General features: G+C 40.1%; 2 protein-coding genes across 5 annotated transcripts; both read right to left on the bottom strand.

Moving 5' to 3' along the window:
• Positions 1-1,168: 1,168 nt before the first annotated feature.
• fgf5 (fibroblast growth factor 5) lies at positions 1,169-10,623 on the bottom strand. The gene is made up of 3 exons (XM_061931314.2): positions 10,422-10,623; positions 6,620-6,723; positions 1,169-1,900 (listed from the first exon to the last, which is right to left on the bottom strand). The coding sequence occupies exons 1-3, from the start codon at positions 10,621-10,623 to the stop codon at positions 1,583-1,585; spliced, it is 624 nt and encodes a 207-aa protein (XP_061787298.2). The 3' UTR covers positions 1,169-1,582.
• A 6,444-nt stretch (positions 10,624-17,067) lies between these two features.
• On the bottom strand, positions 17,068-27,322 carry prdm8b (PR domain containing 8b). Of its 4 annotated transcripts, XM_061930970.2 has the most exons (4): positions 26,946-27,322; positions 23,668-23,892; positions 21,053-21,284; positions 17,068-20,976 (listed from the first exon to the last, which is right to left on the bottom strand). In XM_061930970.2, the coding sequence occupies exons 2-4, from the start codon at positions 23,884-23,886 to the stop codon at positions 19,712-19,714; spliced, it is 1,716 nt and encodes a 571-aa protein (XP_061786954.2). In that variant the 5' UTR covers positions 23,887-23,892; positions 26,946-27,322; the 3' UTR covers positions 17,068-19,711. The 4 variants fall into 4 exon arrangements, with proteins under 4 accessions (XP_061786954.2, XP_061786945.2, XP_061786936.2 ...); XM_061930961.2 differs by lacking the exon at positions 26,946-27,322 and having other exon boundaries at positions 17,068-20,973; positions 23,668-24,456; XM_061930952.2 differs by lacking the exon at positions 26,946-27,322 and having other exon boundaries at positions 23,668-24,456.
• Positions 27,323-27,557: the final 235 nt, after the last annotated feature.

A 27,557-nucleotide genomic window follows, 5' to 3' on the forward strand; every position in this document is an offset into this window, starting at 1 on the left:
GGCAACATTTTGGTGTACAAACATTTAGTGTAAAAAAAAAATTCAGTGTATAAAAATTCAGTGTAAAAAATTCAGTGCTAAAAATTCAGTGTTTTAAAATCCAGTGTATAAAAATCTAGTGTCAAAAATGTGGTGTACAGAAATTTGTTGTAAAAAAAATTGTGAGAAAAAATTCAGTGTAAAAAATGTAGTGCTGAAAAAGTCAGTGTTTTAAAATGTGTTGTATCGAAATGTAGTGTAAAAAATTGATGTGTAAAAATTCATTGTAAAAAAATGAGTGTACAAAAATTCTGTGTAAAAAAACCAGTGCTGAAAGATTCATTGTATAATAAAGTAGTGTAAAAAAAATTCAGTATAAAAAAAATCAGTTTTGTTTAAATTCAGTGTATAAAAATCAAGTGTAAAAAAATTGGTGTATAAAAATTAATTGTAAAAAAAAATAGTGTGAAAAAATTGGTGCATATAAATTCAGTGTAAAATATTCAGAGCTGAACAATTAAGTTTATACAATTGTGGTGTCAACATTTTGGTGTATAAAAATGTATTGTAAAAAAAATGCAGTCTATAAAAATTCAGTGTAAAAAAATTCAGTGCTAAAAATTCATTGTTTTAAAATCTAGTGTCAAAAATGTGGTGCACAGAAATTTGTTGTAAAAAATATTTGTGAGAAAAAATTCAGTGTAAAAAATGTAGTGCTGAAAAAGTCAGTGTTTTAAAATGTGTTGTATTGAAATGTAGGGTAAAAAATTGATGTGTAAAAATTCATTGTAAAAAAAAAAGTAGTGTAAAAAAGTTGGTGTATAAAAAATTCAGTGTAAAACAAATGCAGTTTTCTTTAAATTCAGTGTATAAAAATGTAGTGTAAAAAATTGGTGTATAAAAATTAATTGTAAAAAAAATTAGTGTGAAAAAATGTGGTGCATATAAATTCATTGTAAAATATTCAGAGCTGAACAATTAAGTGTATACAATTGTAGTGTCAACATTTTGGTGTATAAAAATTATTGTAAAAAAAATTAAGTGTATAAAAATGTAGTGTAAAAACTTTGGTGTATAAAAATTCAGTGTAAAAAAAAATGTGGTGTGTAAAAATGATCTGCCTCAAAAAGCAAGAGTGACTTGTGAAGACTGAAGTGAGCTTCATACAGAGTGGGCGGGGCTTGTTTCGTGGGCGGGGCTTGTTTCGTGCGCGTCAGACGGGTTTTTACCATCAAGTTGTGCAGAATACTCACATAATATCAAGGCTTCTGTTTTCATACACTCAGTTTGAAAAACACTTTTTGCCAACAAATTGTCTTGCAATGACCTTGTCAGCAACTTTCAATGACCTTGTCAGCAACATTTCATGTCAAAAACATTCAGTTGACAAAAATCAAACGCCAAAAATTCCGCTGCACAAATCCAGCGTCAAAATAAAAAGTTTGGCGCTAAAAACCCAAACGAAGCTCCTTGGGACTGATTAGCTAACTTGGAGTTAGCGTTGGCTAGCATGGTTTGCTAGCAGGGTTAGCATCCAAAAGAGTGCAAATGTTGCAGTGAGATCAGACCAAAAAAGTGTGAGCTTTAGATGGTGGTAGAGCCTTTATCCAAAGCGGTACTTGGGCCAGTACTTGACTTGTCTGGGCGCCTGCCGGACTTTGGCCTTCCGCGGCGGAGCTCTGTTGCCGTGGGCGACGGTGAAGCCACGCTGGTCGTGCAGGCCGACCCTGGGCAGGAAGTGGGTGGAGACGTGCCGGGGCTTGACCCTGGGACTGGAGCCCATTTTGGCTTTCCCTCGTTTGTTGAGCGCCACCAACCAGGCCCGGCCGGTCCTGGTCCTCCCGTGGACCACCGAGGCGTACGTGTTGTAGCCGCTCTCCTGGAAGCGCTCGCGGAACTTGCAGTCGTCCGTAAACGACTCCTAGGAGTCAAGAAGGTCCACTTTAGATTTCAGAACACTTTCCAGGTCTTATACACTCCTTGGCACTTTACCGTCACAGGACTAAGAAGGAGGACCAAGACCTAAGACAACTTCATGGTCTTGATTGCAAGAGACACTAATTGCTTGCTAAAGCTAATTTGTAGTTTCAACCTGCCTGACCTCAACCCTCAATCTTCATGCTAACATGCTAATGATGCTAACCCTGCTGTCCTGCGGCTCATTTTGTCACCGCGTGTCTTCAAAATGACACAACACAAGAAAAAGTGGAATAAAAGAACAGAGAAGTGTGATGTGATGAGGGAAATGTTGGAATATTGACACTAATAACACAAAGTTGTTGTTTTTTACTGTAAAAATCTCATTGCTCAAAAAATAATAAAAAGGTTTAATTCACAGACGGATAAAAATAATATATATATTTAACACTTTTATGAGTGGGACCCTTTTGGAGCCCTGAGACCTTTAGTGGGATTGTTTTATTGTTTTGTCATTGCTCAAAAAAGAATACAAACGTATAATTGACTGATCTGAAGATTTAAGTGTTGAGGTTAAAAATAATATATATTGATACTTGTGAGTGGGACACTTTTGGAGCCTTGAGACCTTTAATTTAATTGGATTTGTTTTATTTATGTCATTGCTCAGAAAAAGAATAACAAAAGAAAATACTTGACCTATTTAAGGTGACTTCACATCAAAATTCCAAGTTGAACATTTTGGGAGGAAATATTGCATAGTTTGTTTGTTTGTTTGTTTGTTTTCACATTAAAAAAGAGGGTTTAGACTAAAAGGAATTTTAAAAAGTCAAACTTGTGTAAACCTGAAATGACATCAACAAATAGATCTGAAGTCCATCTAAAGAAAAGTGAAATACAAATGAACACTTTAAAGGTCTACTGAAATGTGATGTTCTTATTTAAACGGGGATAGCAGGTCCATTCTATGTGTCATACTTCATCATATTGCCATATTTTTGCTGAAAGGATTTAGTAGAGAACATCCACGATAAAGTTGTCAACTTTTGGTGGCTGATAAAAAATCCTTGCCTGTAGCGGAAGTAGCAGACGAGTAGCGTGACGTCACAGGTTGTGGAGCTCCTCACATCCAAACATTGTTTACAATCATGGCCACCAGCGATTTGGACCGAGAAAGCGAGGATTTCCCCATTAATTTGAGCGAGGATGAAAGATTTGTGGATGAGGAAAGTGAGAGTGAAGGACTAGAGGGCAGTGGGAGCCATTCAGATAGGGAAGATGCTGTGAGACCTGATATTCAGCTGGGAATGACTAAAACAGTAAATAAACACAATATACTCTATTAGCCACAACACAACCAGGCTTATATTTAATATGCCACAAATTAATCCCGCATAACAAACACCTCCCCCCTCCCGCCAATACAAGTCAAACACCTGCACAACACACTCAATCCCACAGCCCAAAGTAGCGTTCACCTCCCCAAAGTTCATACAGCACATATATTTCCCCAAAGTTACGTACGTGACATGCACATAGCGGCACGCACGTACGGGCAAGCCATCAAATGTTTGGAAGCCGCAGCTGCATGCGTACTCACGGTACCGCGTCTGCGCATCCAACTCAAAGTCCTCCTGGTAAGAGTCTCTGTTGTCCCAGTTCTCCACAGGCCAATGGTAAAGCTTGACTGTCATCTTCCGGGAATGTAAACAATGAAACACCGGCCGTGTTTGTGTTGCTGCAGCCGGGCGCAATACACCGCTTCCCACCTACAGCTTTCTTCTTTGCTGTCTCCATTGTTCATTGAACAAATTGCAAAAGATTCACCAACACAGATGTCCAGAATACTGCGATGAAAAAAGACGACTTAATAGCTGGCCACCATGCTGTCCCAAAATGTCCTCTACAATCCGTGACGTCACGCGCTGACGTCATCATACCGAGACGTTTTCAGCAGGATATTTCGCGCAAAATTTAAAATTGCACTTTATTAAACTAACCCGGCCGTATTGGCATGTGTTGTAATGTTAAGATTTCATCATTGATATATAAACTACTCGGGGGCGGTACCTCTGGATTGGCAGACCGGGGTGGTGGTTCCTCTCTTTAAGAAGGGGAACCGGAGGGTGTGTTCCAACCATCGTGGGATCACACTCCTCAGCCTTCCCGGTAAGGTCTATTCAAGTGTACTGGAGAGGAGGCTACGCCAGATAGTCGAACCTCGGATTCAGGAGGAACAGTGTGGTTTTCGTCCTGGTCGTGGAACTGTGGACCAGCTCTATACTCTGGGCAGGGTCCTTGAGGGTGCATGGGAGTTTGCTCAACCAGTCTACATGTGATTTGTGGACTTGGAGAAGGAATTGGACCGTGTCCCCCGGGAAGTCCTGTGGGGAGTGCTCAGAGAGTATGGGGTATCGGACTGTCTGATTGTGGCAGTCCGCTCCCTGTATGATCAGTGTCAGAACTTGGTCCGCATTGTAAGTCGGACACGTTTCCAGTGAGGGTTGGACTCCGCCAAGGCTGCCCTTTGTCACCCATTCTGTTCTGAACTTTTATGGACAGAATTTCGAGGTGCAGTCAAGGCGTTGAGGGGATCTGGTTTGGTGGCTGCAGGATTAGGTCTCTGCTTTTTGCAGATGATGTGGTCCTGATGGCTTCATCTGGCCAGGATCTTCAGCTCTCACTGGATCGGTTCGCAGCCGAGTGTGAAGCGACTGGGATGAGAATCAGCACCTCCAAGTCCGAGTCCATGGTTCTCGCCCGGAAAAGGGTGGAGTGCCATCTCCGGGTTGGGGAGGAGATCTTGCCCCAAGTGGAGGAGTTCAAGTACCTCGGAGTCTTGTTCACGAGTGGGGGAAGAGTGGATCGTGAGATTGACAGGCGGATCGGTGCGGCGTCTTCAGTAATGCGGACGCTGTATCGATCTGTTGTGGTGAACAAGGAGCTGAGCCAGAAGGCAAAGCTCTTGATTACCGGTCGATCTACGTTCCCATCCTCACCTATGGTCATGAGCTTTGGGTCATGACCGAAAGGACAAGATCACGGGTACAAGCGGCCCAAATGAGTTTCCTCCGCCGGGTGGCGGGTCTCTCCCTTAGAGATAGGGTGAGAAGCTCTGTCATCCGGGAGGAGCTCAAAGTAAAGCCGCTGCTCCTCCACATGGAGAGGAGCCAGATGAGGTGGTTCGGGCACCTGGTCAGGATGCCACCCGAACGCCTCCCTAGGGAGGTGTTTCGGGCACGTCCGACCGGTAGGAGGCCACGGGGAAGACCCAGGACACGTTGGGAAGACTATGTCTCCCGGCTGGCCTGGGAACGCCTCGGGATCCCCCGGGAGGAGCTGGACCAAGTGGCTGGGGAGAGGGAAGTCTGGGCTTCCCTGCTTAGGCTGCTGCCCCCGCGACCCGACCTCGGATAAGCGGAGGAAGATGGATGGATGGATGGATATATAAACTATCAGACTGTGTGGTCGGTAGTAGTGGCTTTCAGTAGGCCTTTAATGACTGAGACCCTTTTGGGTCCTCTGGACTTTTAACCAAAAGTGACGGAAGCCCTCAAGGCAACAATATTTATTGTATTGCTTTTCAAAATGTAATTTTCCACTGTATAAAACTCCCTGCCCTAGGACCACATGCTCAAAATATCCCTGCTCGGAACCAAACATCCTCTGTTGCTGTTTCCTTACCCACTTCCTGCTCCTTCATGTGACACCCAACACTGAGGTCATGTGACACCCAACACTGAGGTCATGTGACCCCCAACCCTGAGTCCTTCAGAAGTTTAGTCCAAAGAGTGACTAGCGAGGTTGTGTTGGTTGTGTTTGTCTTCTTCTTGTTGACCTTAAGTCCCTCCCACAGCGTCCATACAACGTGTCAGGAATCATGCCCCGCCTCCAAGCGGCTGCCACAAATAGATTGCAGTGAAAGTATTGAAATGGATTGAACAGTCCTGAGGGTCCTGCTGGATGACCTCCTTTTCTTATCCAACATCCCAGGCAGGACTTCTCTAATGCGCTAGCTGGCTGGCTGCCTGCCAACCTGCCTGCGGGCCGGGGTCCAGTCAACACTGTGATGAGAGGATTTAAGTCTTCTGTCCGTTTGGGCTTTGAAAAAGTCTTCAAGGTTGCGACTAAAAAAAGATCAGTTTGTTTTAGGAGCAAAGATGCTAACGTGCATTAGCATTAGCATTTGCTCTTACGGACAAAGTGCACAGAAAATACATTTTTTATTCATCTTGATTATGAATCTTTGCTCATTTAGATAATGTCATCACACTAGAGAAGACTGAAGTTAGAGAGTACCTGACTGCTCTACAGGAAGTTAGAGAGTACCTGAATGCTCTACAGGAAGTTAGAGAGTACCTGACTGCTTTACAGGAAGTTAGAGAGTACCTGACTGCTCTACAGGAAGTTAGAGAGTACCTGACTGCTCTACAGGAAGTTAGAGAGTACCTGAATGTTCTACAGGAAGTTAGAGAGTACCTGACTGCTCTACAGGAAGTTAGAGAGAACCTGACTGCTTTACAGGAAGAGAGTCCGTGAGCTTCCTGCAGCCAATGTTACACAAACATTGTATAAAACATCACGCTTTAACACATCACACCTTGTTGTATGGTGTTGGGAGAGAGGTGAGCTGCTGAGGGAGCTTCACCAAACACTTTCACATCAACATTTACAAAATATGACTTGTGTTAGCTAACTGCTAGCATCGTGTGGTAGCACTCACGGTGGCGTGTAGTCGTCCTTTCTTGTTCATGGCCAGGAATCTGTGACTGTAGACCCCCCGGATGCCCACCACCCCCTGGGACACGGCAAACAGCTCCAGGACACCTGGGAGGACACAAAAGACTTGTTCAAACATCCCACTCAGACACTAGGGGGCGGACTTTCACACAGTCTGGACACTAGGGGGCGGACTTTCACACACTATGGGCACTAGGGGGTGGACTTTCACACAGTCTGGACACTAGGGGGAAGACTTTCACACAGTCTGGACAGTAGGGGGAAGACTTTCACACAGTCTGGACACTAGGGAGCGGACTTTCACAAACTATGGACACTAGGGGGCGGACTTTCACACAGTCTGGACACTAGGGGGCGGACTTTCACACAGTCTGGACACTAGGGGGCGGACTTTCACACACTATGGACACTAGGGGGCGGACTTTCACACAGTCTGGACACTAGGGGGCGGACTTTCACACAGTCTGGACACTAGGGGGCGGACTTTCACACAGTCTGGACACTAGGGGGCGGACTTTCACACACTATGGACACTAGGGGGAAGACTTTCACACAGTCTGGACACTAGGGGGCGGACTTTCATACACTATGGACACTAGGGGGAAGACTTTCACACAGTCTGGACAGTAGGGGGCGGACTTTCACACACTATGGACACTAGGGGGAGGACTTTCATACACTATGGACACTAGGGGGGAGACTTTCACACAGTCTGGACAGTAGGGGGTGGACTTTCACACAGTCTGGACACTAGGGTGCGGACTTTCACAAACTATGGACACTAGGGTGCGGACTTTCACACAGTCTGGACACTAGGGGGCGGACTTTCACAAACTATGGACACTAGGGGGCGGACTTTCACACAGTCTGGACACTAGGGGGCGGACTTTCACACAGTCTGGACACTAGGGGGCGGACTTTCACACTGTCTGGACATTAGGGGGCGGACTTTCACACAGTCTGGACACTAGGGGGCGGACTTTCACACAGTCTGGACACTAGGGGGCGGACTTTCACACAGTCTGGACACTAGGGGGCGGACTTTCACACAGTATGGACACTAGGGGGCGGACTTTCACACACTATGGACACTAGGGGCGGACTTTCACACAGTCTGGACACTAGTGGGCGGACTTTCACACACTATGGACACTAAGGGGCGGACTTTTACACAGTCTGGACACTAGGGGGCGGACTTTCACACAGTCTGGACACTAGGGGGCGGACTTTCACACAGTCTGGACACTAGGGGGCGGACTTTCACACACTATGGACACTAGGGGGCGGACTTTTACACAGTCTGGACACTAGGGGGGGGACTTTTACACACTCTGGACACTAGGGGGCGGACTTTCACACACTATGGACACTAGGGGGCAGACTTTCACGCAGTCTGGACACTAGTGGGCGGACTTTCACAAACTATGGACACTAAGGGGCGGACTTTCACACAGTCTGGACACTAGGGGGCGGACTTTCACACACTATGGACACTAGGGGGCGGACTTTCACACAGTCTGGACATTAGGGGGTGGACTTTCACACACTCTGGACACTATGGGGCGGACTTTCACACAGTCTGGACATTAGGGGGCGGACTTTCACACATTTTGGACACTAGGGGGCGGACTTTCACACAGTCTGGATACTAGGGGGCGGACTTTCACACACTATAGACACTAGGGGGCGGACTTTCACACACTATGGACACTAGGGGGAGGACTTTCACACACTCTGGACACTAGGGGGCGGACTTTCACACAGTCTGGACATTCAAGCTCCTGATTTTCACAGCAATGTGATGTCTTATAATGGTTTGGCTCCGAAGGATTCCATCCCATTCTGATTCCTCGGGTGAAGATTTGATTCTGAACCAATTTCTCGATTCAAACCAATTCTGTCAAAGTATTATTTGGTACAATTATTATAAACACATTTTTTCAAAAAATTTTAGAAAAGCTCCTTCTGTTTGCATAAAAATACACACATTTGTATATTATATATTACCGGTACTACAAATAGAAAAAGGGTACCACTATTTTTGTCATGGTCACATTCTGGCAACTGAGCTAATAGTTAGTTTTATTAAACCTTGAAATACACTTTGTTTTTATTGTGTTGTGTTTGTTTCAGTATATTAAAATACATGAAAAAAATGGTTCCACCGTTTGGTTGTTTTTCTCATGGTAAACATTTGTCAACTTTCTTTTTAACTGTAACATCTATTTTTTTATTTGGTAAAATTCAGCCAATCTAGGTTGAGTTTTTTTAACCTCAACATTTATTGTTTTTTTTGTTGTTGTTTTTACAGTGTATTACTACAAATGGAAAAAGGGTACCACTTTTTATGGTAAAACTCCGGCAACTTGGCTGCTAGTTTGTGTTATTTAACCATAAAATATATGTTTTTTCTGGGGCTTTTTTACAGTATATTTTAATATAAATGAAAAAAATACTGTTTTGTTTTTTTAATGGTAACATTTTGGCTGTAACTGTAAAATCTTCCTTTTTTTCTTTTTCTCCCAGTGTATATATACTACAAACGTAAAAACGATACCATTTTTTTTAGGTAAAATTCTGGCACCTTAGTTATTAGGTAGTTTTATTCAACCTTCAAATAAATATAGGTGGTTTTTTTAACAATACATTAATATACATTTAAAACGTTGACACTGTTTTGTTTTTTTCTATACAATAAAATTCTGAAGACTGAGCTGCCCTTATTATTATTTTTTTAACGGTAAAATGTATTCTTGTTTTTACAATCTTTAATTTGATTGTTTGGAATCTGTCACGACGTGGACTTTGGCGGGGTGTTTGTTTTCCCCAGATGCAGGAATAGTTGGATCGGACATGGCTTGGAGATAAATACATGATTTATTTTAAACACTAACAAAAGGAACAAACAAAAGGTGCGCACAAGGCGGAGGTACAAACTTGACTAAGAAACAAAAACTTACACTTAACGTAGACTAAGGACATGAAACAAAAGAACTGCTAAACGTGACATGAATAAACAAAAACTTACTTGGAACAAGCATGGAAAGGATGATGGAACAATGGCATGGAATGAACGCATGAGTGACAAGGTAACAGCAGATGATGTCACCAGGCCGACCAACAGAAAAAGACAGGCTTAAATAAGAGTGACATGATTGGTGACAGGTGTGTGAGTTCAAACGTGGAGCAGGTAAAACTAATGGGTAACCATGGAAACAAAACAAGGGAGTGACCAAAAACCAAAGAGGACATAACTAAAACAAAACATGATCAAAAGACATGACAGAATCATAAGTCAAGTATTTATTTTGATTTGAACAAAAATAATGTATATGATATTTCTTTCATTAACAGATAATAAATATTACAGCTGAAATAAAGTTCAAATAAAACATAATCATTTATTTAAAAAAAAAAGATGATATTACAGTTGAAATAAAATGAAAATAAATACAAATATATTTGAAAAAGTTAAACTTACAGTTGAAAAGAAAAGTATTTTATTGAGGCCTTTTATGTTTAGCAAGCCATTTAAATGAAGTGGCAGGTGAGAAGTGGCCTTGGCCCGGGGCCCCGAATTTGACAGCTACACTTCATAACAGATTGACAGCTACAGTTCATATCAGATTGACAGCTACACTTCATAACAGATTGACAGCTACACTTCATAACAGATTAACAGATTAATTTCCATGGATGCAACATTAGAAAACACCTTTACCTGCCAGGCCAACATCTGAGAGCAGCTGCTGACAGACCTTCAAAATAAAAGCACGGAGACTTACTGCGGTGGTCGGGCTGATGGCTGCCGTTGACCGCGCCGTCGCGGTGGATCTGAAGGTGGAAGCCGATGCCCACGCGGCAGTAGAGCCGACACGTCCTGCGACCTTCCTCCTCCTCCTCCTCTTCCTCCTCATGCTCGTGCTCATGCGCGCACTGTGCGCACAGCAGGTGCGCAAAGGTGAGGACGCAGAGTGGAAGCTTCATGATTCCGCGGCCGCTCGCGACATTTTGGGGAGGCGCGCCCCAACTCCGAGCAGCGGGAAGGTGCGTGCGTGCGTGCGCGTGTGTAGGATATTTGTACGTGCAGTGACGTCACTCAATCATCTACTAACTCATACCTCAATCATCTACTTACTAATGCCTCAATCATGTACAAACTCATACCTCAAACATCTACTAACTCATAACTCAATCATGTACAAACTCATAGGTCAATCATGTACTAACTGATAGGTGAGAAGGATGAAGAAGACAAAGTAGACTTGATTCACTGAAGGAGCTCCTTCTAAAGTCCTCACAAGTCATGAAGAGCAGACAGGAAGTAGAAGACATGATGTCACTTCCTGTCTGCACACAGCTACTAAAGTAGCACACAACAAGAAAATGAGCAATAAATCAACCAAGAGAGCTGACCTTGTCCTAGGCTGCCCACTAGCTCTTGGAGAGACAATCCCTCCAAAGTGTTGGATACGTGCTACCACCACATAGGACCACCACATAGAACCACCACATAGGATCACCACATAGGACCACCACATAGTACCACCACATAGGACCACCACATAGAACCACCACATAGGATCACCACATAGGACCACCACATAGTACCACCACATAGGACCACCACATAGGACCACCACATAGGACCACCACGTAGGACCACCACGTAGGACCACCACGTAAGACCACCACATAGGACCACCACATAGGACCACCACATAGAACCACCACATAGGACCACCACAAAGGACCACCACATAGAACCACCACATAGGACCACCACATAGGACCACCACATAGGACCACCACAAAGGACCACCACAAAGGACCACCACATAGAACCACCACATAGGACCACCATGTAGAACCACCACATAGGACCACCACATAGGACCACCACAAAGGACCACCACATAGAACCACCACATAGGACCACCATGTAGAACCACCACATAGGACCACCACATAGGACCACCACATAGGACCACCACATAGGACCACCACAAAGGACCACCACATAGACCACCATGTAGAACCACCACATAGGACCACCACATAGGACCACCACAAAGGACCACCACATAGAACCACCACATAGGACCACCATGTACAACCACCACATAGGACCACCACATAGGACCACCACAAAGGACCACCACATAGAACCACCACATAGGACTACCACATAGGACCACCACATAGGACCACCATGTAGAACCACCATATAGGACCACCACATAGGACCACCACATAGGACCACCACATAGGACCACCACATAGGACCACCACAAAGGACCACCACATAGAACCACCACATAGGACCACCATGTAGAACCACCACATAGGACCACCACATAGGACCACCACAAAGGACCACCACATAGAACCACCACATAGGACCACCATGTAGAACCACCACATAGGACCACCACATAGGACCACCACATAGGACCACCACATAGGACCACCACAAAGGACCACCACATAGAACCACCACATAGAACCACCATGTAGAACCACCACATAGGACCACCACATAGGACCACCACAAAGGACCACCACATAGAACCACCACATAGGACCACCATGTACAACCACCACATAGGACCACCACATAGGACCACCACAAAGGACCACCACATAGAACCACCACATAGGACTACCACATAGGACCACCACAAAGGACCACCACATAGAACCACCACATAGGACCACCATGTACAACCACCACATAGGACCACCACATAGGACCACCACAAAGGACCACCACATAGAACCACCACATAGGACTACCACATAGGACCACCACATAGGACCACCATGTAGAACCACCATATAGGACCACCACATAGGACCACCACATAGGACCACCACAAAGGACCACCACAAAGGACCACCACATAGAACCACTACATAGGACCACCATGTACAACCACCTAATAGGACCACCACATAGGACCACCACAAAGGACCACCACATAGAACCACCACATAGGACCACCATGTAGAACCACCATATAGGACCACCACATAGGACCACCACATAGGACCACCACAAAGGACCACCACAAAGGACCACCACGTAGGACCACCACATAGGACCACCACATAGGACCACCACAAAGGACCACCACATAGGACCACCACATAGGACTACCACATAGGACCACCACATAGAACCACCACGTAGGACCACCACATAGGACCACCACATAGGACCACCACGTAGGACCACCACATAGGACCACCACATAGGACCACCACAAAGGACCACCACATAGGATTACCACATAGGACCACCACGTAGGACCACCACATAGGACCACCACATAGGACCACCACATAGGACTACCACATAGGACCACCACATAGGACCACCACATAGGACCACCACATAGGACCACCACATAGGACCACCACGTAGGACCACCACATAGGACCACCACATAGGATCACCACATAGGACCACCACATAGGACCACCACAAAGGACCACCACATAGGACCACCACATAGGACTACCACATAGGACCACCACATAGGACCACCACATAGGACCACCACATAGGACTACCACATAGGACCACCACATAGGACCACCACGTAGGACCAACACATAGGACCACCACATAGGACCACCACGTAGGACCACCACATAGGACCACCACGTAGGACCACCATGTAGGACCACCACGTAGGACCACCACATAGGACCACCACATAGGACCACCACATAGGACCACCACGTAGGACCACCACATAGGACCACCACATAGGACCACCACATAGGACCACCACGTAGGACCACCACATAGGACGACATAAGTTTAGAGTGTCCGCCCTGAGATGGGTAGGTTGTGAGTTGAAACCCCGGCCGAGTCATACCAAAGACTATAAAAATGGGAGCCATTACCTCCCTGCTTGGCACTCAGCATCAAGGCATGGAATTGGGGGTTAAATCACCAAAAATGATTCCCGGGGGCGGCCACCACTGCTGCTCACTGCTCCCCTCACCTCCCAGAGGATGATCAAGGGTGATGGGTCAAATGCAGAGAATAATCTCACCACACCTAGTGTGTGTGTGTGTGTGTGTGTGTGTGTGTGTGTGTGTGTGTGTGTGTGTGTGTGTGTGTGTGTGTGTGTGACTATCATTGCTACTTTAATAAAACGACAACATAGGACAACAAAGTATTAGGACGTAACAAAGGAAGGTTTGGGTCACGCACATGACACAAGCATTGCTCTGTGTGTGTGTCTGTGTGTCTGTGTGTGTGTGTGTGTGTGTGTGTGTGTGTGTGTGTGTGTGTGTGTGTGTGTGTGTGTGTGTGTGTGTGTGTGTGTGTGTGTGTATGATTGTGTGAACGTTTGTGTGAATGTGTGTGTGAGTGTGTGTGTAAAAATGTGTGTGAATTTGTGTGTGTGTGTGTGTGTGTGTATGATTGTGTGAACGTTTGTGTGAATGTGTGTGTGAGTGTGTGTGTAAAAATGTGTGTGAATTTGTGTGTGTGTGTGTGTGTGTGTGTGTGTGTGTGTGTGTGTGTGTGTGTGTGTGTGTGTGTGTGTGTGTGTGTGTGTGTGTGTGTGTGAATGTGTGTGTAAATGTGTGTGTGAATGTGTGTGTGTGAATGAGTGAATGTGTAAAAAGTGTCAAAAGCGCTTTGAGTACCTGAAGGTAGAAAAGTAGGACCCATCAAACACATCATAATAAAACATTATGATAAAAACATTATAATTAAACATTACAATAAACACATTGTATCAAAACATTATAATGAACACATTATAATAAAAAATTATAATAAAACATTACAATAATCACATTATAATAAAACATTATAATTAAAACATTATAATAAAAACATCATAATAAAACATTATAGTAAAACATTATAATAAACGCATTATAATAAAACATTATAATTAAAACATTATAATAAAACATAATAAAAACATTATAAAAACATTATAATTAACACATTTTTAATAAAAACATTATAATAAAACATTATAATAAACACATTATAATAAAACATTACAAGAAAACATTATAATAAACACATTATAATAAACACATTATAATAAAACATTACAATTAAAACATTATAATAAACGCATTATAATAAAACATTATAATTAAAACATTATAATAAACTGCGATGAGATGGCGACTTGTCCAGGATGTACCCCGCCTTCCACCCGATTGTAGCTGAGATAGGCTCCAGCACCCCCCGCGACCCCAAAGGGAATAAGCGGTAGAAAATGGATGGATGGACATTATAATAAAAACATTATAAAAAACATTATAATAAACACATTATAATAAAACATTACAAGAAAACATTATAATAAACACATTATAATAAACACATTATAATAAAACATTACAATTAACACATTATAATAAACACATCATAAAAAACACATTATAATAAACATATTATAATAAAACATTATAATAAAAAATTATAATAAAACATTACAATAATCACATTATAATAAAACATTATAATTAAAACATTATAATAAAAACATCATAATAAAACATTATAGTAAAACATTATAATAAACGCATTATAATAAAACATTATAATTAAAACATTATGATAAAACATAATAAAAACATTATAAAAAACATTATAATAAACACATTTTTAATAAAAACATTATAATAAAACATTATAATAAACACATTATAATAAAACATTATAATAAACACATTATAATAAACACATTATAATAAAACATTACAATTAAAACATTATAATAAACACATTATAATAAACACATTATATTAAACACATTATAATAAAACATTATAATTAACACATTATAATAACACATTATAATAAACACATTATAATAAAACATTATAATTAACACATTATAATAACACATTATAATAAACACATTATTAGAAAACATTATAATAAACACATTATAATAAACACATTATAATAAAAGATTATAATACAACATTATAATAAAAACATTATGATAAAACATTGTAATAAACACATTATAATAAAATATTATAATACAACATTATAATAAAAGATTATAATACAACATTATAATAAACACATTATGATAACACAACATTTTAATAAACACAAAAAGCCATTCAAATGTTTGAGATTGTCATTACAACTTCGTACACTAGATGGCAGCAAAACTCTGCTTTGTAGTCATTTGTAATAAAGACCATGATCAATATAATAATGTCATGTAGAAAAGATGAATAATAAGAATAGCAAAATGATTTTATTTGTTTTTAATGAAGTGATGTGTCCGAAAAGGAATATAAACTTTAAGGAGGCAAAACGTTTATGTTTTAGTAAAAATGTTTATTGAATTGTTGCAAAAACTCCACTTTTACATATAGTAATTTGACAATATATTTTGTTGTATTTGTCATCTTATTGTGCTTACATTTGAGTTCATTTGACTTCATGTATATTCACATCACAATACTTTTATATGCCAATAAAACTATTCTCATTCTGATTCTGATGTCAATATTATTGGCTGTCATTCACTTTCCTACCACTTGATGGCGGTGTTGTTCTGTCTTTGCACGTCTTTCAGCGTGAGACTCACTTTATTGATCTGCTTTCGTTTTGCATTCAAACCGTCTTTTATTTACTCACTCTGTTTATTACATATCAATTATTAAATTAACGCTTTTCATCGTTATTGATGAGATATGAACATGCTATTTCACGTTTTCCGTCAAAGAAAAAGCCATGTTTTTCTACGCGGACGTAAAGATTTCATGATCACAAATATATGATAAAAGGGACAAGCGGTAGAAAATGGATCGATGGATGGATTTTTTTAATAACCTAGAAAATCATCCGTCATAACTGATAACAACATATTGTCTCTAATAAAGAATAATGAAAATAACAATGCAGTGTCAAATTTAGCGTGTAGCTTTAAGTAAGTAAATGCATAATAATAATAATAATAATAATAATAATAATAATAATAATAATAATAATAATAATAATAATAATAATGATAAGCTATATAAGCACATTCAGTTTTAAAAATGTAGTTTGTTCCTAGTTTGTAAAAAAAACAAAATGAGTTTATTACTAACATTATTAAGTCAGTACTGTAAATGTATAAAATAGCTCATTTTTATGCACATTTTTCTTCCAATAAACAACCTGCACTTAAAGAGTTAAAATGATATATGTTTGTGTTTGGATTGAAAGATAAGTGCAAATATTGAATTGTTGCCTTTTTAAAACAAGAAATGTTTTTATTATCAGACCTCTGACAGTTGTTCTATTGTATTTTATTTTGAAAGGACTGGGGGAGTAACCATTCAAAATGTCAAGTCATGTTTATTCCCATTTGATGAATATTATTGTTGAAAGAATGCAGACAGGAGAGATTTGAAAATAAATCTATTTTATTGTGGTTGAACAAGATTGTAAACTTTTCTTCACTGAAATATTCCTCACACAAGACAAATATTTATTATTGGAACATGCACCTCCTCATATTAAATACAACTTACTGTACATTTACATCATAAATAGATCTGATTCATATTCACCATTCATTCCACACCAGATTCATATCAAACATGTCTCAGAGTCATCCATTCCTGATTCAAATCCAATTCATTATCAACTAACTTCAGATTCATTCCAGAGTCATATCAAACACATTTCACTCCTTTCACATTAATTCCACATTCATGCTAGACTCCTTTCAGACTTGTTCCACATTCATTCCAGATCTGTCCCCAATTCAATTCAAATTCATGATAAACTAATTTCAGACTCATTCCAGATTCATTCCAAGTCTATTGCAGAGTCATATCAAACACATTTCACTCATTCCAGATTCATTACAAATCTTGTTCCCATTCAAATCAAACTCGATGTGGACTCAATTCAGAGTCATTCCAGATCTACTTCTGATTCAAATCGAACTCATTCTGAACTAACTTCCGATTCATTCCAGATTCATCCCAGGTCTATTCCAGAGTCATATCAAACACATTTTAATCATTTCAGATTCCTTTCTAGATTCATTCCAAATCTATTCTCGATTCAAATCAAACTCAATATGGACTGAATTCAGCTTTTTTCCAGATGTATTCTATACTAATTTCAGACTTATTCCAGATACTTTTCTGATCTATTCCTGATTCAAGTCAAACTCATTATGGACTCATTTTAGACCCATTCCGTATTTATTCTCGACTAATTTCAGGCTTTTCCAGATTCATTCCAGATCTGTTCCCAATTCAAATCGAATTCATTATGATTTCATTTCAGACTCATTCCAGATGTAATCCAGATACACTTCCGATTCAAATTGAAATCATTATGAACTAATTCCACACTCATTTCATACTCATTCCAGATATATTCCTAATTCAAATCAAGACCACTATGTTCTCATTTTAGACTCATTCCAGATTGAATCCAGATCTATTTCCAATTAAAATTAAACTCATTATGAACTAATTTCAGACTAATTCCAGAATTATTCTACACTCATTCTAGACTCATTCCAGATTTATTTGAGACTTAATTCACTGTTTTCAGACTAAATTCAGTTTAATTTGAGACGCTTTCCAGTTTTGTTCTAGACTCGTTTTACTCATTTCAGACTCTTTTCAAATTTATTTCGGACTTATTTCAGACTAATTCCAGAATTATTCTACACTCATTCTAGACTCATTCCAGATTTATTTAAGACTTAATTCACTGTTTTCAGACTAAATTCAGTTTAATTTGAGACGCTTTCCAGTTTTGTTCTAAACTCGTTTTACTCATTTCAGACTCTTTTCAAATTTATTTCGGACTTATTCCAAATTCATTCAAGACCTATACCCGATTCAAATCAAACTCATTGTGGATTAATGTCAGATTTATTACAGATTAATCCCAGACTCATTTTATTCCTTTCACTCGTTCGAGACTAATTTCAGATTCCTTGGAGAACCATTTCAGACTCACTTTAAACTCATTTCAGTTTCTTTTGAGACTCTTTCAGATTCCTTCTAGACTCGTTTTACTCATTACAGACGCTTTTCAAATTCATTCCAGATCAATTTTCGATTTCAATCAAACTCATTGTGAACTAATTTCAGACCCATTCCAGATTCATTCTACACTCATTTCACTAATTTCAGACTCAATCCTGATTCATTTCAGATTAAATTCAGACTCGTTCCTGATTCATTTACGATTAACTCAGACTCATTCCTGATTAATTTCAGATTAAATTCAGACTCATTCCAGATTCATTCTACACTCATTTCACTAATTTCAGACTCAATCCTGATTCATTTCAGATTAAATTCAGACTCATTCCTGATTCATTTACGATTAATTTAGACTCATTCCAGATTCATTTCAGATTAAATTCAGACTCATTCCAGATTGTTTCTAAACTCATTTCAGACTCATTCGAGACTCATTTCAGATTCATGTTAGATTAAATACAAACTCATTTCAGACTCATTCGAGACTCATTTCAGATTAATTTCAGATTCATTTCAGACTCATTCGAGACTCATTTCAGATTAATTTCAGATTCAATTCAGATTAATTCCAGACTCTTTCCAGACTCATTCCTACTCATTTCAGATGAAATTCAGACTCATTCCAGATTGATTCTAAACTCATTTCAGACTCATTCCAGACTCATTTCAGATTCATGTCAGATTAAATTCAAACTCATTTCAAACTCATTCGAGACTCATTTCAGATTAATTTCAGATTCAATTCTGACTCATTCCAGACTCTTTCCAGACTCATTCCAGACTAATTTCAGATTATATTCAGATTCATTCCAGATTGATTCTAAACTCATTTCAGACTCATTTCAGATTCAATTCAGACTCTTTCCAGATTAATTCTAAACTCATTCCAGATTAATTTCCGACTCATTCCACATTCATTCCAGTTGTGTTCCCGATTCAAATAAAACTCATTCCAGGCTGATTTCTGAGTCACTCCAGAGGCCCGATGCATTTTCATACAGAAGAAAAGGTGGGGGGGTGGAGAAGCAGTGCAAAGGGGGTGCAGGGGGCGTGGCCTCAGTCAGTTGTGGGAGGTCATGTGACGGGACAGGTGATGGCGCTCCCGGAAGGACTCGTTGCAGATTGGACATTTGAGTTTCTCCTCGCGCCGCCGCTTGACCAGCGGCTCCATGGCGTACTCCTTCTTGTGGTGCGAGCGCATGTGGTAGACCAAGTCCGAGGTCATGCGGAAGGAGGCGTTGCACTTGGCGCACCAGTTCTGCGCCGGCAGGCAGAGCGAGGTGAAGGAGGGCGGCAGCAGGGTGAGGGCAGAGGGCATCTGGAGCTGGATGGCGCCCGAGTTCTTGGGCCAGAAGGTAGTGGCGGCGGCGGCGTACACGAAGGGGCTCTGCTTGGCCATTCCGCCCGGCACCGGGCAGTTGGCGCCCAGCTCGGCGCCCTGCAGCTTGGCGGCGAGGTGGTCGGCCTGGTAGAGGCGGCTGGACGAGATAGTGTCGCCCACCGCCGGGTGGCAGTCCAGAAGCTTGGGGGGCATCACCAGCGGGGAGATCTGGGAGAAGGAGGACCGGGAAGGTTGGCTGAAGGCGCTCTTCCTCTCACCGCCGCCCTGCTGGCTCACTGAGGTGAAGGCGCTCCCCATGGGCTGCGTCTGGGGCGGCTGGGTCTCCGACAGAACCTGCCGGATGTTCAGGTGCTTCTCTGAGGGGTTGCTGCCGGGCCGCCCGCCATCTTTGTTTTCAGAGTTAGCGCCGGAAAGGCTCTTGCTGGAGCCGTGGTTCTTGAGGGTCTGGGCGGACTTCTTGACCTCGGTGAAGGCGCTGCGTTTGGTCTCTGAGTTTTCTGAAGACCCCGACGAGGAAAGCGACCTGTGGTTCTCCTCCAGGCCATACACGCCTCTGTAGTTCTGAGCCGACGTGGCCAGTTCTTCTTTAGACTTAGACTGGGACACCACGGGCCGCCGAGACTCCCTGTCCTCAATCTCGGAGAACTTTCTCTTCCCAGAACTCTCGCTGCTGACCTCGGCCTCCTTGTCTCTGAGCGGACTGGTCCGGTTGTTCTCCAGATCCCGAGCAAGGTTGTGAAAGTCAGTGGAAGGTTTGTTGGCGTCCTGAGGACTCCCGAAGCCCTCGGAGCGGCCCAGCTTTGGGCTGGTCCTGGTGGGCGTCAAGTTGGGTCGGTCAGGGCGGCCCTCCTTGCCGGGCTCCTCGTCCGCCCCCGTCAGGTTCTGTAGTCTTTTGGTACAGCGGAACCGCAGGTGGGCCAGGAAGGGGAACTCAAACTGGAACCGCTGGCTGCAGTCCGGACACGAGTTGTGGGTAGAATCTTCTTGGGGGAAACAAAACCTTTTAGCTTCAGACCATCTTTGGAAGGACCAGAACCGAAAATGACGGTGGCGTGTCACCTTTGCTTTTAGCAGGCGCCCTGCTGGAGCTGAGCAGCAGCAGTTCTACCAGGTCCTTGCCGTACCACACCAGCAGCTCCTCGTCCTTCTCGATGCGACGCAGCGAGCGGTAGAACAGTTGCCCGTTCTTCACGTACGCTTCCAGGTTCTGCTCCTCCTTGTCCCGCGCCGACTGGACCAGCCGGAGCCACATGAGACCTTCTGAGGTGCTGCTGGCTGCTGACGTGTCCACCTGCGACACACACACACACATGGTCTCGTTATTTGACTTGAATCATGTTTCAATAAATCATGTTGCTATTCAAACAATGTCAAATTAAGTTAAAAATGCACCTCATTAATATTTCCGAATGTTTTTGAAGTTTGTGTGAATTTTACCTCATAATAGTTCTTTATTTTTGTTGATTGACTATTCTTTTATTTGACTACTTCCTGTCATGGCACACTGGCAGGCCTCCGTAGTTTCCGCTAGCTTCTGTAGCTCCTCCCCTTCCGCCTCACTTCCTGCTTGCGAAGCCGCTGCGAGGTGTGTCCAAATTGGTGTGTCGTTTATTAACAAAAAACAACGGTTTATTTTTGTTATTATTGCCGTATATTGTTGACTTTTTTTGTACCTTAAACATATAAAGTGTTTTTGTGTTATTTTAACCGCTATTTTGAGCGCTACGAGCGTTTTGTTTGAGTGACAGTGTTGGCGCGATTTGTTTGAAGCGGTCCTCTTTCATGTCACGTGACCACTACTTCCGGTCGGTGAAGAGTATCTTTTCTAGCTTTCATGTCACATGACCACTACTTCCTGCCGGTAAAAAGTATCTTTTTTATCTTTCATGTCACGTGACAACTACTTTCTGTTGGTAAAAAGTATCTTTTTTATCTTTCATGTCACGTGACCACTACTTCCTGCCGGTAAAAAGTATGTTTTCTATCTTTCATGTCACGTGACCACTACTTTCTGTCGGTAAAAAGTATCTTTTTATCTTTCATGTCACGTGACCACTACTTTCTGTCGGTAAAAAGTATCTTTTTTATCTTTCATGTCACGTGACCACTACTTCCTGTTGGTAAAAAGTATGTTTTCTATCTTTCATGTCACGTGACCACTACTTTCTGTCGGTAAAAAGTATGTTTTCTAACGTTCATGTCACGTGACAACTACTTCCTGCTTTATCTTTCGTGTCACGTGACCACTACTTCCTGTCGGTAAAAAGTATGTTTTCTATCTTTCGTGTCACGTGACCACTACTTCCTGTCGGTAAAAAGAATGTTAGCGCTACAATGTGATCGTTACTTGATGTAACTTAATGTGTGTGTAATACTCTAAATGTGCTTTTATTCCCCACGTACTTCTTTATTTTGGCCGCTAGTCGGCAGTGTTGACTTTTTGCACCTTCTATAGAGTCCATGCTGTGTATGATAGTGTCAATTTATGTCATTTTTACTTCCATTTTCAGAATAAAAGCTCCTGTGATGGCTGTCGACAAACTCATCACAAGTCCGGAGCCGTTCCAGATGGATGGACAGTAAGCGCAAAAATCTTTAAGAAATATATATTTTTTATTTCAATTTAATGTTTTTAATTCACATATGTTCCCTACAGCTCTCTGTAATATATTTTTTATTCATAAAATGATGGAACATCTTTTATCCAAAAATATATATACAATAATCTCACATGAATGTTTTTAATCAGATAAATAATTTAGAAACCATTTTAATAAACAATTATGATCATTTGAATGACAAATGTTTGAATAATAATCATGTGTAATAATAATATTATGAAAAGTTGAATTTAAATAAAAGAAGTCAAGAAGATGTCGTTGTGGCTTTTGCAGCCCATTGAGACACTCGTGATTTAGGGCTATACAAATAAACTTTGATTGATTAAAGAAAAGATTTAAAAGTGCAAAACAGTTTTTTTATGATGATTATTATTATTATTTATATAATAATTATAATGATAATAGTAATAATGACAATAATAGCAATAATAATAATACAATCATGATAATACATTAACGATAATAATAATAGTCATCATACTCATAATAACCCTAATCATCATAGTAATAATGATAATGTGGTTTTAATTCAGTGGGGTCAAATATAGTATAAATATTAAATACAAATATTGAAATGATTCCAAATGTATTTGGTAGAAAAATGCAATATTGTGAAAACTAAGACATATTTCATCTTGAAGTCACTTTGTAAAATTATCAACAATATTTGACTCCTTCTGGCGTTCACTTTGCTAATTCACTCTGAATGGAATGTCATATATATATATATATATATATATATATATATATATATATATATATATATATATATATATATATATAAATAGGATATTATATCGTAAAAAAATGTTGTACATGATCATCAATATTATACAGTATTGTGTATGATAATTAATAATATACAATATTGTTTATAATATAGAATAATATACAGTATTGTATATGATCATCAATAATATACAATATTTTATATGATCATCAATAATGTACAATAGTGTTTGTATTATAGAATAATATACAATATTGTATATTATAATGAATAATATACAATGTTGTATATGATGATCAATAATATAAGACAGGAAGTCTTACGCGGAAGATGTAGGGGGCGGTGCGTTTGTCGGTGGCCTTGAGTGCGACGAAGGCGATGCTGTCGTACATGGAGGTGTGACTGAGCACGCACGGCCCAAAGATGGCGCTCTCAGGTACGTCACAGGTGGTGTAGACGCTGGTGAAGATGTCTGTCAGACATTGTTGGACCGCCTTGGTGTCGCCCTCCCAGACCACCTTGTGAGAGCTCGACTCCTCCATGGCAAGCTGGGGGAAACACACCATTGTTACACCTTTTTTTTTACACAATTGTTACACCTTTTTCACACATTTGTTACACTTTTTTTACACAATTGTTACACCTTTTTCACACATTTGTTACACTTTTTTTACACAATTGTTACACCTTTTTTACACATTTGTTACACCTTTTTTACACAATTGTTACACCTTTTTCTTTACACAATTGTTACACATTTTTACGCAACTCTTACACGATTGTTACACCTTTTTCCCCACAACTCTTACACAATTGTTACACATTTTGTACACCTTTTTTTAACCTTTGTTACACAATTGTTACTTTTTTTTTTACACACAATTGTTACACTTTTTTACGCAACTCTTACACGATTGTTAAATTTTTTTTTTGCACTTTTTACGCAACTTTGACATGATTGTTGCACTTTTTTTTACACAACTGTTACACCTTTTTTACACTGTCTTATACAACTCTTACATGATTGTTGCACTTTTTTACACAATTAAGCGGTAGAAAATTGATGGATGGATGATACACCGTTTTTATACAATTGTTACACCTTTCTTACACAATTGTTACACATCCAACAAAATTGTTACACCTTTTTTCTAATTCAAAAAAAAAAAAGTTTCACGATTTATACACCTTTGTTATAACTTAACACACATGTGTTATATAAGTGCTACACTTTTGTCACACAATTGTTACACTTTTAACAACATTGTTAAACCTTTGTTTAAATTTAATACACAATCGTTAGACCTTTTTTCCCCCTTTTTTAATTGTTACACGATTTATACACCTTTGTTATAATTTAACACACAATTGTTACACTATTTACACATTTGTTACACCTTTTTAAAAAAGCTAAACATTTTACACAAATGCTACACCTTTGTTATAATTTAACACACAATTGTTACAAATTTGTTACACCTTTTTTTATCTTTTTTAAAAAAAATTACACCTTTGCTATAATTTAGCACACAATTGTTACGCCTTTGTTACATCTTTTTAAAAATTGTTAAAACAATTATTACGTTTTTTTTAATTTGTTAAAACAATTGTTACGCATTTTTTACGTTTGTTAAAACAATTGTTACGCCTTTTTTAAAATTTGTTTAAAAATTTGACAGTTGTTACACCTTTTTTATAATTTAACACACGTTTGTTACACAAGTGTTACACCTTACACTCTTTTTAAATCTGTTTAAAAATATTAGACAATTGTTACACCTTTCTAAAAATCTTTAAAAAAATATTACACATTTGTTACACCTTTGTTATAGTTTAACACACAATTTTTAATTATTTTTTTTAAATATTACACAATTGTTACACCTTTGTTATAATTTAACACAATTGTTACACCTTTTTTAAACAAGTTAAAACATGGATACACCTTTGTTCTTACAATATTACATTGCTCCAATTAAAATCTGACATGTTTTTGTAACAATAGTTTTAGTAAGTGCTTGCAATGGAACATGTCACATCCTGTCAAATGTTACAAATAATGTTAGGTATCTAAAGTCTTGCAGAAAAAAAAGAGAAAAGGTGAGATTGAAGTGCGTCCCAACATGAAAGTCCTGATTCGCTGCTGCGTTTGATCCTTCTAGAAGAGAAGAATACATGTCGTCGCACGGAGCCAAGCAGCTGCCGACGGATTTGTTCATCCTAATTAATTCCCAGCACTCTGACAATATGAATAATGACGACACAGCAGGAGTGCATAATAATCATCTTATTACTAGCAAGAATAACAATCATTTACAAGGTCAAATACTCCAATGACAAACCATGTCAAGAAAAAGGACAATATTATTTATAAGAGTCAAATGCTGTCAAAACGAAAGTGAAACCATTTTGCACGTGCGCTCGCATTTAAACAAGTGCAGGTGTAATAAATACAGATATTACTTATGATTATGCACAGTAATAATTGCTTTGTGTAGACATTTAAACAAGTGCAGGTGTAATAAATACAGATATTACTTATGATTATGCACAGTAATAATTGCTTTGTGTTGACATTTAAACAAGTGCAGGTGTAATAAATACAGATATTACTTATGATTATGCACAGTAATAATTGCTTTGTGTTGGCAGATGGACGCGCGGCTCGGTGTAAAAGTGCAATAAAAGCAGAAATACATCCAACATCAATCATCCATCGCGTGTCCCTCATTAGCATAATCCTCCACTTCACCCACGTGACTAATTAAAGCGCCACAATTCTTCATAATGTTGCTTTTCTTCCCGCGCGCGCGCCACCGACGCTCCCAGCGCGCCAAATGTTGCTCGAAAAAGAACCTTTTTACTTTGTATTACATTTTATTTTGAAATGCGTCTTTATCGCCGATAATGCGCGATGCAAATGAAAAGGTGTTACTATGACAACAATAGTGTGTCAAATAAAATGTTACTATGACAACAATAGTGTGTCAAATAAAATGTTTCCATGACAACAATAGTGTGTCAAATAAAATGTTACTATGACAACAATAGTGTGTCAAATAAAATGTTTCTATGACAACAATAGTGTGTCAAATTAAATGTTACTATGACAACAATAGTGTGTCAAATAAAATGTTACTATGACAACAATAGTGTGTCAAATAAAATGTTACTATGACAACAATAGTGTGTCAAATAAAATGTTTATATGACAACAATAGTGTGTCAAATAAAATGTTACAATAGTGTGTCAAATAAAATGTTACCATGACAACAATAGTGTGTCAAATAAAATGTTACAATAGTGTGTCAAATAAAATAGTTTAGTAATAAAAAAAACTGTCAACTTCTTTTCTTCAACACAAGCTAGTTTTCCAAGAAGACATAATATTAGGAACAGAACCTCCTCCAATAAAGCGGACCCGAACCAAGCACTCACACAATGTGATCTCTGGTTCACTTCGGCCTTTCTTCCGATCCCGAATCCGGCTTTTAAATCGGCGCTTTTTGGACCCGAACCTTCCTTTTTAATAAATAAAAATCCTCCTCTCAGCCTCTTTCTCTACCCGATTGTTTTGTCCGGTACCGGCAGCATGTTTACCTCTTGTGCAGCGTCGGAACCAATAATCCACACAGCGGCTCTGCATGCACCTCAGACCACAAGAAGGAGGGAAAAAGAAAGGCAAAATGAAGCCTCCAGAAAGAAGGAAGGTGGTCCTGATGGTCCTGATGGTTCTGATGGTCCTGATGGTTCTGATGGTCCTGATGGAGTCACAGCAGGCACGTGCACATCATGGTGCCGGAGGACGGCGGCGTGTTCCGGTGCTGTGCGCGTGTTGAGTGTTCCGGTGCTATGCAGGACTCGCACGCCGACCTGCGCGTTTTGTTGTCGGCACATAATCTCTCCAATGAGGCGTGTCGCTCTCTGCTGTCTCCTCCTTTTAACTCTTCACTGACACCTCACACACACACACACACACACACACACACACACCATCATCCTCATCTCCTTCTTCATCCTCATCTCCTTCATTCTCATCTCCTCCTTTTAACTCTTCACTGACACCTCACACACACACACACACCATCCTCATCTCCTTCATTCTCATCTCCTTCATCATCCTAATCTCCTTCTTCATTCTCATCTCCTCCTTTTAACTCTTCACTGACACCTCACACACACACACACACACACACCGTCCTCATCTTCATC

Source organism: Nerophis lumbriciformis, linkage group LG03, assembly GCF_033978685.3.
Source record: "Nerophis lumbriciformis linkage group LG03, RoL_Nlum_v2.1, whole genome shotgun sequence".
In the NCBI taxonomy this organism is placed as follows: Eukaryota; Metazoa; Chordata; class Actinopteri; order Syngnathiformes; family Syngnathidae; genus Nerophis; species Nerophis lumbriciformis.